Here is a 13,650-nt window from a genome sequence, read left to right as displayed (position 1 = left end):
ACCTGCAGTGCTATATTCTTGTTGTATGGCATTTGCAGCATATACTCTGGATTCTATTTTCCTTTCTCATAACAGTGGATATCAATTTTACACGCTGATTCATGTTAAGTAGTCTATCCAAAATAGTGAGAAACACAAATCCAGGTGTAAGGATTATCTGTAAATGGTGGTATTATTTTTGACATCCAGGTATCCCCTGTTTTGATTATCTGGTAACCCAGCTGCATAATTATATGTCTGCCACACAGTACTTGTCTGAGAAAGAAAATAATAGGACCACCTTGTGTAGTCAGTAGAGGTTTATTATTGGTAACAATAGGTGGGATTTGTGACGTCTTCTCATTATATTTTATATATTTATATGTATCATTTTACCTTGGACAGCATCACACAGTGTCAAGCAAATGCATTTGCGACTCCCAATTACTCAGGCTGCTGAAATGAAGGCATAAGTGGCATGATTAAGTTTTCGTTTGAATGAAGCACACTTGCATTCATGCATCTGCTCAGTATGGATGATAAGTGGTCAGTTAATAAGAAGTCACAAAATATGTCATGAAGTCAAGATATTCATTACTTTATGCCTTGGGCTAGGCTATTATACATTGTGTTGATTTAGTTTTGTTATATGAATTTATTGACGTCTACTTCAGAAAGAAGTGAAAAATATTTTATATAATATTTTGTATGAAATGTTGGAATTATTTGATTAGAAATTAAATTCTTTTGCCCTTCCCCTTTTGATTAAAAAGAATCGAAAATATAAATGAATGAATGAACAAGAGGAAATCAGTCCCGTTGTGACATCTCAAAGTGATAAGATGTCATTGATAAAGATTTTAATAATTATAGAAATAATTATACACTTTCTTGCAACTAAATGTTGAATTGCACATGCTCTTTAAGGTAGATAAAAGTAACTGAAACACATTATGAAATTGTCTGCTAAAACATAAAAGTTGGGCAATTTTAAGGATGATCATTTCTATTTTGTAGCAGTGTGTCCAGCAGCAATTACTCTGAGACGTTGGACATGGACAGGCCATTTCAGCCCCCAGAGCACCTGCGTGATCAAATTGAGGCGTTTGAAAATTCGCGTACCACGGCGAAATATGCCAGTGCAGCCGAGGCAGTCAAGGCTAACATAGGGGGAGTTGTGGGAGGAAACCAGAAACCCAAAGATGAGGATTATATACCACCAGAACTGATCCCTATTAGGGAATTTATGTACTCGTAAGTGTGTGGTAGTGGGATCTGTTAGTTGAATGTGGCAGAGGTACCAAAGTACACCTACATATATATATTTAAACATAAAAAAAGCTTGTTTTTTCTCTCTCTTTTTGTTTCGTTGATTTATTTGCAATGATTGGTTAAAAGGTGGATCTTAGCATTCTAAAGAGAAGAGGTGTGTGTGTGTGTGTGTGTGTGTGTGTGTGTGTGTGTGTGTGTGTGTGTGTGTGTGTGTGTGTGTGTGTAAAGTTTGTATATTTACATGTATATTTTTATGTGTCACAATGTGACTGTGTGTTTTAACATTTTTTGAAGACGAAATATGCATCTGTTAAAATAAGATGTAAACACAGTTTGACCAATTAAAGTGCAGTGGTAGTCTTAGGTGCATTTTTTTTCTTGAATCACTCAAGATCTTACCACATTGATAAATAAATCTTTTCAGTTTCTTTGAAGAAACCCTGAAGGTAAGTGGCCCCATCCATATAGAGGATGAGAGGATCACAGGAGAAATCAGAAACTTTCCTGATGAAGCCGTGTACCTTATTAAAAAAGCTGGACACTTGCGTGACTTCTTGTTGAAAAGTTTCAAGTTTGCAGTTATTGGAGATTATGTGTGTTTGATGAGAGATGCAGTGCATGCCAGAGAAATGTGGGAGAAAGATCGGCAGCGTTTAGGACTGTCAGTTGGAGTCAGTTCAATGCGAGGCTCTCTTGCGGAGTTGGCGCAGTCTGCCCTCAGAGACAGAGCCATGTCACCTAGAACTCTGGATTCTTATTCGAAAGCAGATTTGACTGATTTATCGGCAGCGGACTTCCCAAGTTTGTATGATGCAAGGAGTGTTGAAGTCTCAAATTCAAATGAGGCTGTTCAGAATGTGTATGGAGATCCTGTGACCCTAAGTTCTATAGCAACTTGTGTGGGATCCACTTCTGTTGTGACTTCAAATGGAGAAAATTTGGAAAGGGGAAGGAACTCACCAGCCCTGATTTCAAAAGGGAATAATATTATAGAAAATGAAATTTTGAAAAAACCTGAAAGTGATAGTGAAGGTGACACAAAGAGGCAAAAAAATATTCAAGGAGGACCACAAAATATTTCTGGAAATGCAAAAAGTACAGAAACGGGAAATGAATTATCATCTATTGCAGATGAATTTAGACGGAAAGTGCACAGTTTGGTTGGAGAATTGCGTGACAAAGGAACATGTAGCAAGGATCCATCATCTGAAAGTGATGGAAAAGATTCTGAGGTTAAAAAACCAGCTTTTATAGCTGAAATGAAAATTGCTGATGCTGACGCTAGAAGCAGAAGTTTGAGTCCGTCAGTGTTAGCACGTGGTACAAAAACTCCAGAGTTTCATATTTCTATATCAAACAAGGCAAAAAATATCAATATTTCACAAAACGCAATTGCTCAAAATTCAGAGCCGAACAGATCTTTGACACCAAAAGATTTACCAGGTGGTATGAGACAAGTTTCTGGACATTCATCGTCACTGCCTGCCACACCCAGTCACATGAGCAGCTGGCCGAATTATTTGGACGGTGTGCCTCATGAAGCGAAAGCGTTGAATAACAGTGGACAAATGGAGGCTGTTGGGCCTCCAGGATTGAAAATAAAACCAATTGGTTCTGAAAAAAAGATGAAAAAAGACGCCCAGAGTGGCGGGACATTTCAGAGAGCTGTTGGAGGTTTAAACACTGGCGGACGAAGTATGGCAGAAGTTGGACACAGTCCTGAGAATCCTGCTTTTCCAGTGACCACATCAGCTCTTTCTGAGTTTTCACCATTTCAAGGCAGTTCTGACTCTCCAAACCTGTTCTTGCCAAGCAGAAGAGGTGACAGGGAATCCCCAGATGTGCCTGGAAGAAATGTTGTGGGACCACCGCAAAGTGAAAAAATGATAACAAGCAGGGAAAGCAAGATCGCAGCCCTTGTTGGAAGTTCTGGGTTCGACACAGATCCCCTGAAAATAGTGAGCAGTATCCTTGGAGATGATGCCAACGAGGAGGAGAATGCACCTAAAACACAAGAAAACCCTCCCCTGGCAATATACCCAAGGAATTATAATATGGAACCCCCAATTGTGCACCCCTTGGCGCAGTCTCCCAAACTTAATCAACAACCGACAACTCCAATTCATCAGCTCCCACACCCCATTGGGTCAAGACCCCCAGGGGGTTACGTCAGCATGCACCCCCCTTTGAAGCATGGTACCCTGCAGGGTATTGGGAGCACTGCAGCAGAGTCTGCCAGAGGGAGCACTGGAATTTCTGGACCAAAAGTGGCTGAAGTGGCAGTGCAGACGGAGCCGTGGGAAGAGTACGAAGGTCTGAGGCAGGAGCACATGCTGCTGGAGACGACCTGTCAGGAGCTGAAGGACAAGTATAAACAGCTGCAGAACTCCAACAGTGCCGACATGAAGAGGTTGCAGGAGAAAGTGGAGGAGTTGGAGGAGGAGATGAAGGTTTGGATTAGAAAAATTAATTTTATTTAATTTATGCATTGATGAACCAGTGAACATTCTTGACTTTTATTTATTTATTTATTTATTTATTTATCTTAAACCTGTAGAAATTCTTGGTTTTAATTAATTTATTTATTTAAGCATCAGTGTATCTCAACTTATTTTACATCCTTGTGAAGTTTTTTGCTGAAGAAAATTTTAATTACTGGTATATTTTTACTATTTTTCAATGATTCAGTAAAGGAAACTAGTTTTGTACTAGCGTGGGGTTTATCTCAGTTACTACATAGTAATGGGTTGGAGAACAGGTAGATTAGGTGGGCTCTGTATGGTTAAAAATCGTTGTCAAGCTGTCCCAACTTGATTGGAGCTGTGACTGTATAAGGACAGAGATGGCACACATAAGGCTGGGTGAGTGAAATTTATTTTTACACACGATTATATCAAGTCTGTGTAGCATAAACCAGTTATTTGAGTTATGCATTTTTTCCTCTTCAGAATGTGAATGATGAAAACAAAAAGTTAACAAAGTCCCATGAAAACGAAGTCAAAAAATGGGCCCAGGAAAAGAAAGGATATTTAGAGGAGCTGAAGGCTTTAAAGCAACAGATTGCTACACTGAAACTTTCTGAGCAAGAGTGAGTATTGTGATGTGTTTTTTTCTGGATGTGGACTTTTATATCAGCAAAATGTGACTGATTATTTTAGACATTGTCAAGTGATTGATCACTTCCTGGTTAGAAGCTGGTATAGTAAATGACTATATTTTTGTATTGCTTGTTTTTTTTTTTTTTTGTTTTTTGTTTTTTTTAATCATTATATTTTTATTATCCATTTACATCCTCACTATTATTCATCTGGATTTGGGATAAATTGATGTTCTTATCATGCAAATGTAGATTCTGAAACAGTTGTTTTGCTTGTAAATGTCTTTCTTTTGTGTTGAACAACTAGATGTCCAATTGGCAGGGCATTGTTTTTATTCAAGAATGAGTTGAAAAAAGCTATAGACTCAGTTTTTAAAAGCAGTGTCTTTTTCAACAAAATAAATTAAGTTCTTTATTATTATTTCAGATTTATTGAACAAATATCAGCAAGAGACCAGAAAGTGTTGGAACTCTACCAACAGATTAACTCTGATCGCGACAAATCCAACACAGATAGACTTAAAACGCATGAACAGCTGGAGCTCCTCTCAAGTCAAGTGAATAAAGAAAGGACCAGGGCTCAGCTTGCTGAGGTAGGTACCTGTCTCTCTGTGTGTATTATGTGCATGTGTGTGTGTGTGCATGTGTGTGTGTGTGCATGCATGTGTGTGTGCATGTGTGTGTGTGTGCATGTGTGTGTGTGCATGTGTGTGTGTGTGCATGCATGTGTGTGTGTGTGAATGCATGTGTGTGTGCATGTGTGTGTGTGTGCATGTGTGTGTGTGTGCATGTGTGCATGCGTGTGTGCATGTGTGTGTGTGTGTGAATAAAAAAAGACCAGGTCTCATCTGGCTGTAGTGAATACCTGCCCATACATGCATGCGTGTGCACCTGCATGTGTTAGTACAAGGCCTCGTGTGCATTTGCATGTTATTGAGTTCATTGTTTACCTATACTCCCTGTTTTATATCTTTGCATTTGTTTAAAGCATTCTCCACATATCTTCAACAGTGGTAAGGTAAATTACTGAAGCAAGTGGACATATACTAGCAGATAGCAAAATGCCTGTAACTGAAAGTTTGCTTTTAATATAATTATCTTTTATGTACTTAAATGAACAACCTGTCTTATTTTTGTTTGTAAGTTGGTTTGTGGTTTCTGTAGGTCCAAGTACTGAGGGTAAAACAAGAGGTGGGAACAGACTTTTTGTCCAGGAGTTTAAGAGATGCACAGCTGTATCTTACTTACCTTGGAAAAGGAATTCAGAAGTGAGTTGTTTGGACTTTCTTCACTTTGTTGAAGTTCATCAAGTTTGTTTAACTGATACTTGAAAAGAAGTTTTGAAGACTTAATTCCCTAAACGTTACCCATTAAACCTTCATTTGTTCAGATTCTGTATATGTGCCAGCCTTACTGTCTATTTTTTATTATCTGTAGGTTACAGGATGAGCACCACCCAGTCCCCCCTCCACTGCAGACTTCTTATGAACAGTGGGAAGCTATGGTGAAGAAATTACAGGAACTTATAAACCAGTCATTGGTATGCGTTTCTTGTTTGACATTCTGTTGTCACGAATGAGATAAAAAGGAGAAAAAAAAAAGGGGATGGGGTTTCAGAAAGAGTGTTTCAGAACTCATTCTTTATTTCTGTGTTCTATTTCTTTAACAGGTATTAAATTCAATGCTATAGATACAGAGTGCAGAAATTGAAAGTGAAAGCTGACTAATACTCCAGCTGCTACATTTTGATATAATTTTTATGATCGTTATTATTTTTATTATTTCAGAATGAATTTCAAGAACAAATCAAGATGGTAGAAAGTGGCAGAGAACTGGCATCTCTGCCTGAATTACAAATCCCCAAACCACCCCCTGCCCCGCCCATGATGCCAGGGGTGAGTAGATCTGTAACTTAGGTCATATATGTGTGTGTGTGTATTTGTTTTTGACACAGAAAAAAATGTATTCATTTGTAAATGTGTGCAGTCGTGTGTTAGTGTGTTGTGCCAACATCTGTGTATTTATCCGTGTGCAAGCATGTGATCAAAAACAGTAGTCAGTGATGTGGTTTTGAAAATGATAAAGTTGAACATTACATACTGCTGAACTTTTCTTTTTCATTTCTTATAATAATTTTACTATTATTATTATTAAAAATTGAAAATGTAACCATTTCAGATGAATCTTACCCCTGGTATGTTATCACAAATGGGTGGAACCCCTTCGATGTATCCACCATTAGTGCCACCTTCACGACCAATAGCCCGTCCTCCAAATTTGACAGCAACAGCAGCGGCAGCACCCCAGACTGTGACCCCAGGGTTTCCAACACCTTCCCTGGGCTCTGCATCTCTGGGGAGTTTTCCCCAGCAGCCGCAGCTGCCCCCTGGACTACAACAGGGACAGCAGGTGGCGCCACTCACAACAACAACAACACCCCCGCCACTAGGTCTGCCACCTGCCCGACCTGTGCCAAATTTGCCAGGTGCAGTGCCACCTGTTGGGACGGTGCCACAAGCACCTCAGCGCCCCATAGGCAGTGGGACACCCAGGAATAGCTTTGAGAAGATCATGCTGACTCTGACGTCCATGTTTCCTCAGATCTCCAGGTAAATTTATGTGACCTGTTACCTATCTTCTGTATGCCTGGTGAAACTTAAATTGACTTAAACTCATGTAATATTTAATCTATTCAAAAAAATTTAGACTATTTTGTCGCCGGCTTATTTTACAGCCATTTTGATCTTCATTTACAGTTTGGTAATTAAGAGAGCCTCCAAGTCTATCTAAATGTCAACATTTTCCTTATACGTATATCCACTCTTACACTTTTAGGACTGAAATCACCCAAAAGATCCAAGATCTTCGGGAATCTCGTGGAGGGTCATTGTCAGGGATGGCATTAGAGGAGATAATCCACAGCACTGCCTCTATGATTCTACAGAACCAGGGGAAACCCATGCCAAATCAGATGTCCCGTCCAACTCTTCCCCCTGGTTTCAGCTACGGTAACCAAGGCAACAGCAGCAGTAGTGTTGTTAGTAATATCCCCCAAGTTTCCCCCTCCCTCCCCACCCTGGGGTCAGAGGACAACTCCCAGGAGTTGTTTGAGGAGGAAGTGGACCCCTGTATAATCTGTCACGAGGAACTGACCCCCGCCACCACCGCCAGACTGGACTGCAAACACCGCTTTCATAGGACGGTAAGTTGAGACGTGTGGCAGGGGTAGAGGTACTGGGATACAGTGTTCTTGGGTTTGTGGGGAAAGCCCCATTGGCTTGGGGCCCCGAGGATGGTTGTAACTTTGCTTATTGTTTTTTTTTTTCACTCAGAATTTAATTCTGATTGAGGTTTTAAGCTGCTGGCTTGGGTTTCTGAGCTGACATGGGATCAAAAGTGTTCTTTTTCTCAAATAAAGTACATTTCTATGGCAAGAATTATACCTTTGAATTAGTCAATTAGTTATTATTATTGTACTGTACCTCTCTGTTCATTCTAACATATCAGTAAATGGCTACTTGTATACTGAGCAAAATTAAATATTTGAATCAGTCATAGTATGCATCTCTCTGTTCGTTCCAGTGCATCAGCAAGTGGTTCCGAGAGCAGAGCACCTGCCCCACCTGTAGAGTCCATGCTCTGCTACCAGAGGACTTCCCTAACCTCAAGTAGACTGACCACTGGTCACTGGGATACAAGGGGGAACTGGTCAAGTTCACACACCCCACACAGTGTCTGTTTCAGTTGGATTGGGTCCGAGTCTGGGTTTCGTGAAGAACGGATTTATTAATGGTGACTGTATATTGCTTTAGTGGAGAATGCGTTAGTTTTGACAATTATGAAGACTGCTAAGTTGATACACAATGGGCAATTGAGCTGTAGAATCAAGAATTATATGGCATTATATGAAAATGATAGCAAGTGCTGTCCAAATATTGGAAATGAATTGCGTTGAGTTATGTTACTTCGTTGTTTATTTTTGCTGGCTGATATATAAGTAGCGGCTTAAGATGCGATTTGCTCTAAACGGTTCGAGAACAATGCCATAGATGTGCGTTTTTTAACTTTATATTTTACAAGGATTCTAAAACTATAATTTTGCAATGGTCAAATCTTGTCTAAGAACTGTTACGAATCTTATAAGTAAAGTTTATATTTCAGCGCTGAATCATTACACATTATCAATTCAGAGAATCGTTATAAAACGATAGTATGCGTATGTAACGCTACCAGTTCTCTACATCCGTTTATGTGCCCGATTTTAATTTTTTGGAAAATCTTAGTTGGACGAATTTGTGTTTTGTATATGTTACTTCACGTTTTCGCTATTTTATATGCAATAAAGGTTTTGAGAGTGATTACTTGGTGCGAGTCTGGTGGTATATTTATTGAATAATTAGTATTGATTCACAAGAAGTTACATAAATGCAGCGGGGGCAAGTGGACTTGCAGATGGGTGGGCTGAGTGCTTATCTATGTTTGCCGCATCGTTCTGATATCTCTGCGTCACTTTTGATCCAATCCTTGTATCTCGATTATTGCATTCTAGTTGAAATTTCTTGAACGTTGTCGTTCTATTTGAAAGTCGCTTTGATTAAGATTAACAGAAATATACGTTCGGGTGCATACAAGGTCTTAAAAAACAAGGCACTTGTCCCGGTGTCGCACGAGTCCTTTTTGATACAGAGCCCGATTACATCATGTCAGCTCTAACCTGTACGGATCTTATGTAGGACGGAGTGTCTATTACACGGACCCTCAGTTTTTTGACACCGGGATGTTTTGAAGCGTACACGCCAGTTCTTTCTTCCTTCCACGCGGAAATTAAACACTCCCATCCCATCAAACCAAATCGTTAGGCGTCAACAAAAATCTGGGTTTTCCCCCTTGTTCTGTTTTCAGTTCGACCTTTTCAGGAGGTGGGGAGGGCTTATACACAGGGATGCTGCTCGTGAGCGTGTGCATATCCTTCAGTAACTGGATCACGGCGTCCAGGCCGCTGGTCGCTATAGCTCTCTGGAGCCTCTCTTCACTCTGGGCGGGGCACCCGGCCAACGCCAGCAGTAACACCAAGGCCGCCTCGTGGAAGTCGTTTGAGTGAGGAACAGGGAGGAGTCCGCCAGAATGCCCTTTAAATGAAACGGAAAAAACATACGGTACTTTCAGTCGCGCTCAAAACCGTTTTAACAAAACACTTTCAATTGTGGAAGTAGATGTTTAGGCCCAACTGCACCTCACTGTATTTTGAGAGGGGGGGGGGGGTGAGGGAATCTCAAATCATAAATTCTATATACAGAAATACAGACATAGACTAAGTTCAATAAAAAATCCCGCCTTTGTTAAAAAAATATAAAAAAGAACGCTAATCACAATTATCAATTTAATATAAGTTTTGCCAGCCGTGATTGAAACTACGCAGTCTAAATTATTGATCGTAAAGAAAATATTTTATTAGGCCTACTTGAGCATAAATGAAATGAATAATTCTTATTACCATGTGTAGGGTCGTCGCAGTCCAGGGTGTTCATGAGCGCATCAAGGTTTGGCTTGGACATCAACAAGCGTAGTTTGTTCACAATTTTCTGGACCAATTCTTGCGCTTGCTGGCGCTGTTGCAGATCAAAAATTACTGGAAACGGTTGGTATCCTTGCTTTCGGCCGTTGTAAGAATTCGCCGACTTAATCCACGGGGTTTCCTTTCGATTTTCCCGACGGCCAGTTCCTTCGAGCCTCCCCGTCGCCATGAAGGCTTGAAGATCGTGCAGATGATAGCAGACGACCGGGTGAAACGTTTGCAGCACGAGCAGGACCGTGAAAGTTACCCATAGATGGCGCTTCATATTTTGTGTGGCGTGTTTTGAATCGCTGAAGCAATTTCTGGCAGACGGTTGAACTGCAATACATATAATAAATAAAGCATCTAAAGCGCAGAACTATCATTAGACTGTGAAGCGAATAAAGCAATCAAATCTTTGCTACGTAACATGATGTCAGATAGATCTAGGTACTACTGTACATAGCATTAAAATCTGAAGTTGGAAAAAAAAAACAGTTATACAGGCCCAAGGCATGAGATCAAGATTTTTATTCCTTTTGATCAAAAGACACCTACGCTCATATCCCTTTTTCCTTTGCAAAGGGTCAGGCAACGTGGGTTGATCTTTTCAGTGATCATTAATTCTGATACCGGCAAAGGTAGACGTGATGGATTCAATTGCTTGTGAGGGCTCGCACAGAAATTACTTTCAGCTCAGTCATTTTCACTTTATTGTTGAGTTAATGCTCCAAACAGGCGATGAAAAAGACCACTTTATCCTCTGGCTGACTAAAAATAACCCCTTTAAGCCTTATATCAGATGAGGGATAGATTTAACGATCTTCAAAAAGAACTAAGAGGTGGATCAACTGGATCTTATTTATCCATTTGGAGGTTTGCAGCTGTTACATGCTGTACAATCATACAAGATGGTTCGTGTGCGTGCGTGCGTGCGTGCGTGCGTGCGTGCGTGCTTGGTAGCACGTTCCAAGAAGTGTGCGAAGAATGTTCACGACGGCATACTTAGACGTTTTCTTTTTTGTGCTCAACAAAATACGCGCCAACGGTATACTAGACTATTCACTAAAAATGAACAACATGGAAACCATCTTCCTACCCCTCCTCTACCAAGATTTTGAGTTACCAACTGTCGGAACCTGAAGCACTTTCTTATTAGCAATTATTACGCAGCTTCTCTGTGCTTCAGAGGTTTGAAGGTGATGAAAAAAAAAAAGATTACGTGTACGCATTTTTAAACGTCATTATAAGCGTTAGGGTTGAACAATAACTCATTCTAAGAACAGGCCTCCTGCAACGGAGAGCATTTGGTAAAAAAAGGGAACTTGCTGCTGCAACGTGGGACGCCCCCACGTCATTCATATAAATTTGATCAATGTAAACAAACCAAGTGCTGTTTAATATCAGGTCTGTTGATTGGTTTTGTATAGTCCTGGAGGAGCGAAGAGTCTTCATATATCAGAAGCCTAACTTTTGGACTTGATAGCCGATAAAGTCGACTTTTAGATATTTGGTTTTCTGCGCTCTTCGAACGGTTGGCCTACATTAAATGCTGTTGACATGACAATTTGCTCGGGTAGCTCATTTAAAATGCCGAAAATGTGAAGTGAGCAGCCTTATAGCTACTCTGTGAAACGCAAATTAGACGACTCAGACATTTTAAAACAGTTTTGCATAAGACCCATTTGTGGCTTTAGTCGTTTCAGGTCCCTGAGTCCGCGGTATTTAGATCTGTTTGTTTGATCCTTGTATGAAAACACTCACAGACGCATAATTCACCTCAAATATAACACAACGTTTGTGCCGCAAGAAATACATTATCCACACTTTTCAGCCTTCGTGCGCGACCATGGGTTAAATGATAAATGCTTTGTTTGAAGTACCTCATTTTTCAATCAGTTCTACTTGCAGATACCGCCCGTTATTTTACCTAAGCGGATGTTATTTATTTTGCGAGCTGATTCCCATGCATGATACAGTCACCCATGCAATGCATTTCACTATTCAAATTTACGTTAATAATTTCTTCAAAACAATTGTTCAATTTAACCGTATCCTCATTCCCTGAAGCCTTTTGTTTTTTTTTGGACACCAATATTGGTGTGCAAATAACAATTTACTACTGTATTATATATTCTCCCCTTCCCCTCATGTCCTGTGCAAACTTCACCTTTTAATTGTGGTGTAGTATAGTCTCTAAGCGCGTTTTAGGGAGCATTGGATATCAAGCCTCGATGTTCCTGTTACAACAACTGTGCTTTTAAAGTTGCATACACGTCACTTGTAGGTAATATAACAATAACTGATCACAAAATTAACACTATTTGACACTAAAAGCCTTCACTTCTTAACACGTGCGTTCGCTAGTCTTTAAATGTACGTACTCAATTGCAAAGCACGCAGTCTCGAATTCTACCTTAACTTGCCGAGACATTTTAAAGCGCCGGGTGTCATCACACCCCTTGTCCGCACGACACAAGCACAGCAAACCAATTTCCGCCAAAGGTTCGAATTTGACTTCGTTCCTGGTGCGAATCATGTATAAACTACCCGAGGTTCTGACGCACTAGGAGAAATAAGACTCGGCTTTATCGAATTTTGAGAACAGAAGGCGAAGATAACGATTACAATACGCGGTAAACTCGCAGCAGATTTATTCTGGTGGAAAACAATTGCCTTGTGAATTAGTCAGCCCTGTGGCAGTATTGCGTGTTTTTATTAGTTTATGTAATGCCAGTTCATATGGCAACTGAAATATTCAGTGTAAACGCATTTTCTTTGGCTTTTTGCCACTAAGTCAGACCTCAATACGAAAAGTTTTATATTCATTTAAGGAATTAGCACTTACATTTAAACTGAGAAAAATCTTGAATACTGTGTATCTATTAATTCTATACTGTTGACTTTCTTCATTTTTATATGTATTCAACAGGCCCGATTAACTCTTTTATAATCACAATGAATGTATCAGTAAACGTGAACCCGACCGTGTCTATGTGATCGTATTTTTACGAGTTTTGTGAGTTCTTGAGTTAAAGTAAAACAATGCACGGATAGCCAGCACGACTCTTTATACACTATCTAGCTGGTGGATTTCAGAAATCAAGGAGAGTGGGCTTGTTTTACAGCTCAAGGTTCTAGTTTCCCAATGCACAGAATGCTGCCTTTACTATGCATTATACTATGTGCAATTTTCATTGACTTCCAGCGATTGTTTTTATGGAATTACGAACCACATTCAGAGAGTTACTTGTATCTGGCTAGATTCATATAAAGTGTATATATTTCCTTTCATTCCTTAAGTCACAGACACTTCCCGTTATTCCAGCTTTTGCTCGATTGTTTTTTTTTTTTGTAAACAAAATAACATCTTCATCGGACAAAACACTTAATTGGATTCACACTTCGACTTACCTTACATCAACTAGTTACGTGCCCAATTCTATTGTCAGGTATGGACAACGCCGCATGGTTGGTTGAACACTTCAGATCTCTTTATTTCGGGTTACAGAAATGCCTCTCTAACGACGGAGAATTATCACGTTTATTCGTGACGTACGTGAAATTAACATAGGGTTGTGTTTTCTGTTGCTGTACACGGTTTGACGAAAATTCGTGTACTCGCTCACTCACTTAACTCGTATTGCTGCCACTTATAATAAGCCCACGATTGGCAGATGGCTGTAATTCAAATAAACGTCAGAGATAGTGAAAATATGATAAGTAACGTTGTTGTAAACCTGACAGA

The 13,650-nt window shown here is 39.9% G+C and overlaps 2 protein-coding genes across 8 annotated transcripts in view; one reads left to right on the top strand and one right to left on the bottom strand.

Annotated features, from left to right (window-relative positions):
* LOC106161257 (uncharacterized) overlaps positions 1-8,709 on the top strand; it is a 43,111-nt gene extending 34,402 nt beyond the window's left edge. For 6 of the 7 annotated variants that reach the window (XM_087017522.1, XM_087017525.1, XM_087017520.1 and 3 more), the window contains 10 exons: positions 997-1,233; positions 1,676-3,701; positions 4,200-4,339; positions 4,776-4,941; positions 5,513-5,616; positions 5,786-5,888; positions 6,136-6,243; positions 6,527-6,957; positions 7,184-7,550; positions 7,931-8,709. In XM_087017522.1, the coding sequence (XP_086873648.1) occupies positions 997-1,233; positions 1,676-3,701; positions 4,200-4,339; positions 4,776-4,941; positions 5,513-5,616; positions 5,786-5,888; positions 6,136-6,243; positions 6,527-6,957; positions 7,184-7,550; positions 7,931-8,020 (3,772 nt within the window). In that variant the 3' untranslated portion in view covers positions 8,021-8,709. The remainder of the gene's footprint in view (positions 1-996; positions 1,234-1,675; positions 3,702-4,199; positions 4,340-4,775; positions 4,942-5,512; positions 5,617-5,785; positions 5,889-6,135; positions 6,244-6,526; positions 6,958-7,183; positions 7,551-7,930) is intronic. The other variant, XM_087017524.1, reaches the window with a different exon arrangement.
* On the bottom strand, positions 8,707-13,621 carry LOC106164142 (uncharacterized). The gene is made up of 3 exons (XM_013541944.3): positions 13,317-13,621; positions 9,843-10,241; positions 8,707-9,477 (listed from the first exon to the last, which is right to left on the bottom strand). The coding sequence occupies exons 2-3, from the start codon at positions 10,186-10,188 to the stop codon at positions 9,191-9,193; spliced, it is 633 nt and encodes a 210-aa protein (XP_013397398.1). The 5' UTR covers positions 10,189-10,241; positions 13,317-13,621; the 3' UTR covers positions 8,707-9,190.
* Between the last annotated feature and the right edge of the window lie 29 nt (positions 13,622-13,650).

This window comes from Lingula anatina, chromosome 7, assembly GCF_051362555.1.
Source record: "Lingula anatina isolate TDL-2025a chromosome 7, LinAna3.0, whole genome shotgun sequence".
NCBI lineage: Eukaryota > Metazoa > Brachiopoda > Lingulata > Lingulida > Lingulidae > Lingula > Lingula anatina.
Note: the sequence above shows the minus strand (reverse complement) of the source record. Positions and strands in the feature narration are given on the sequence as shown.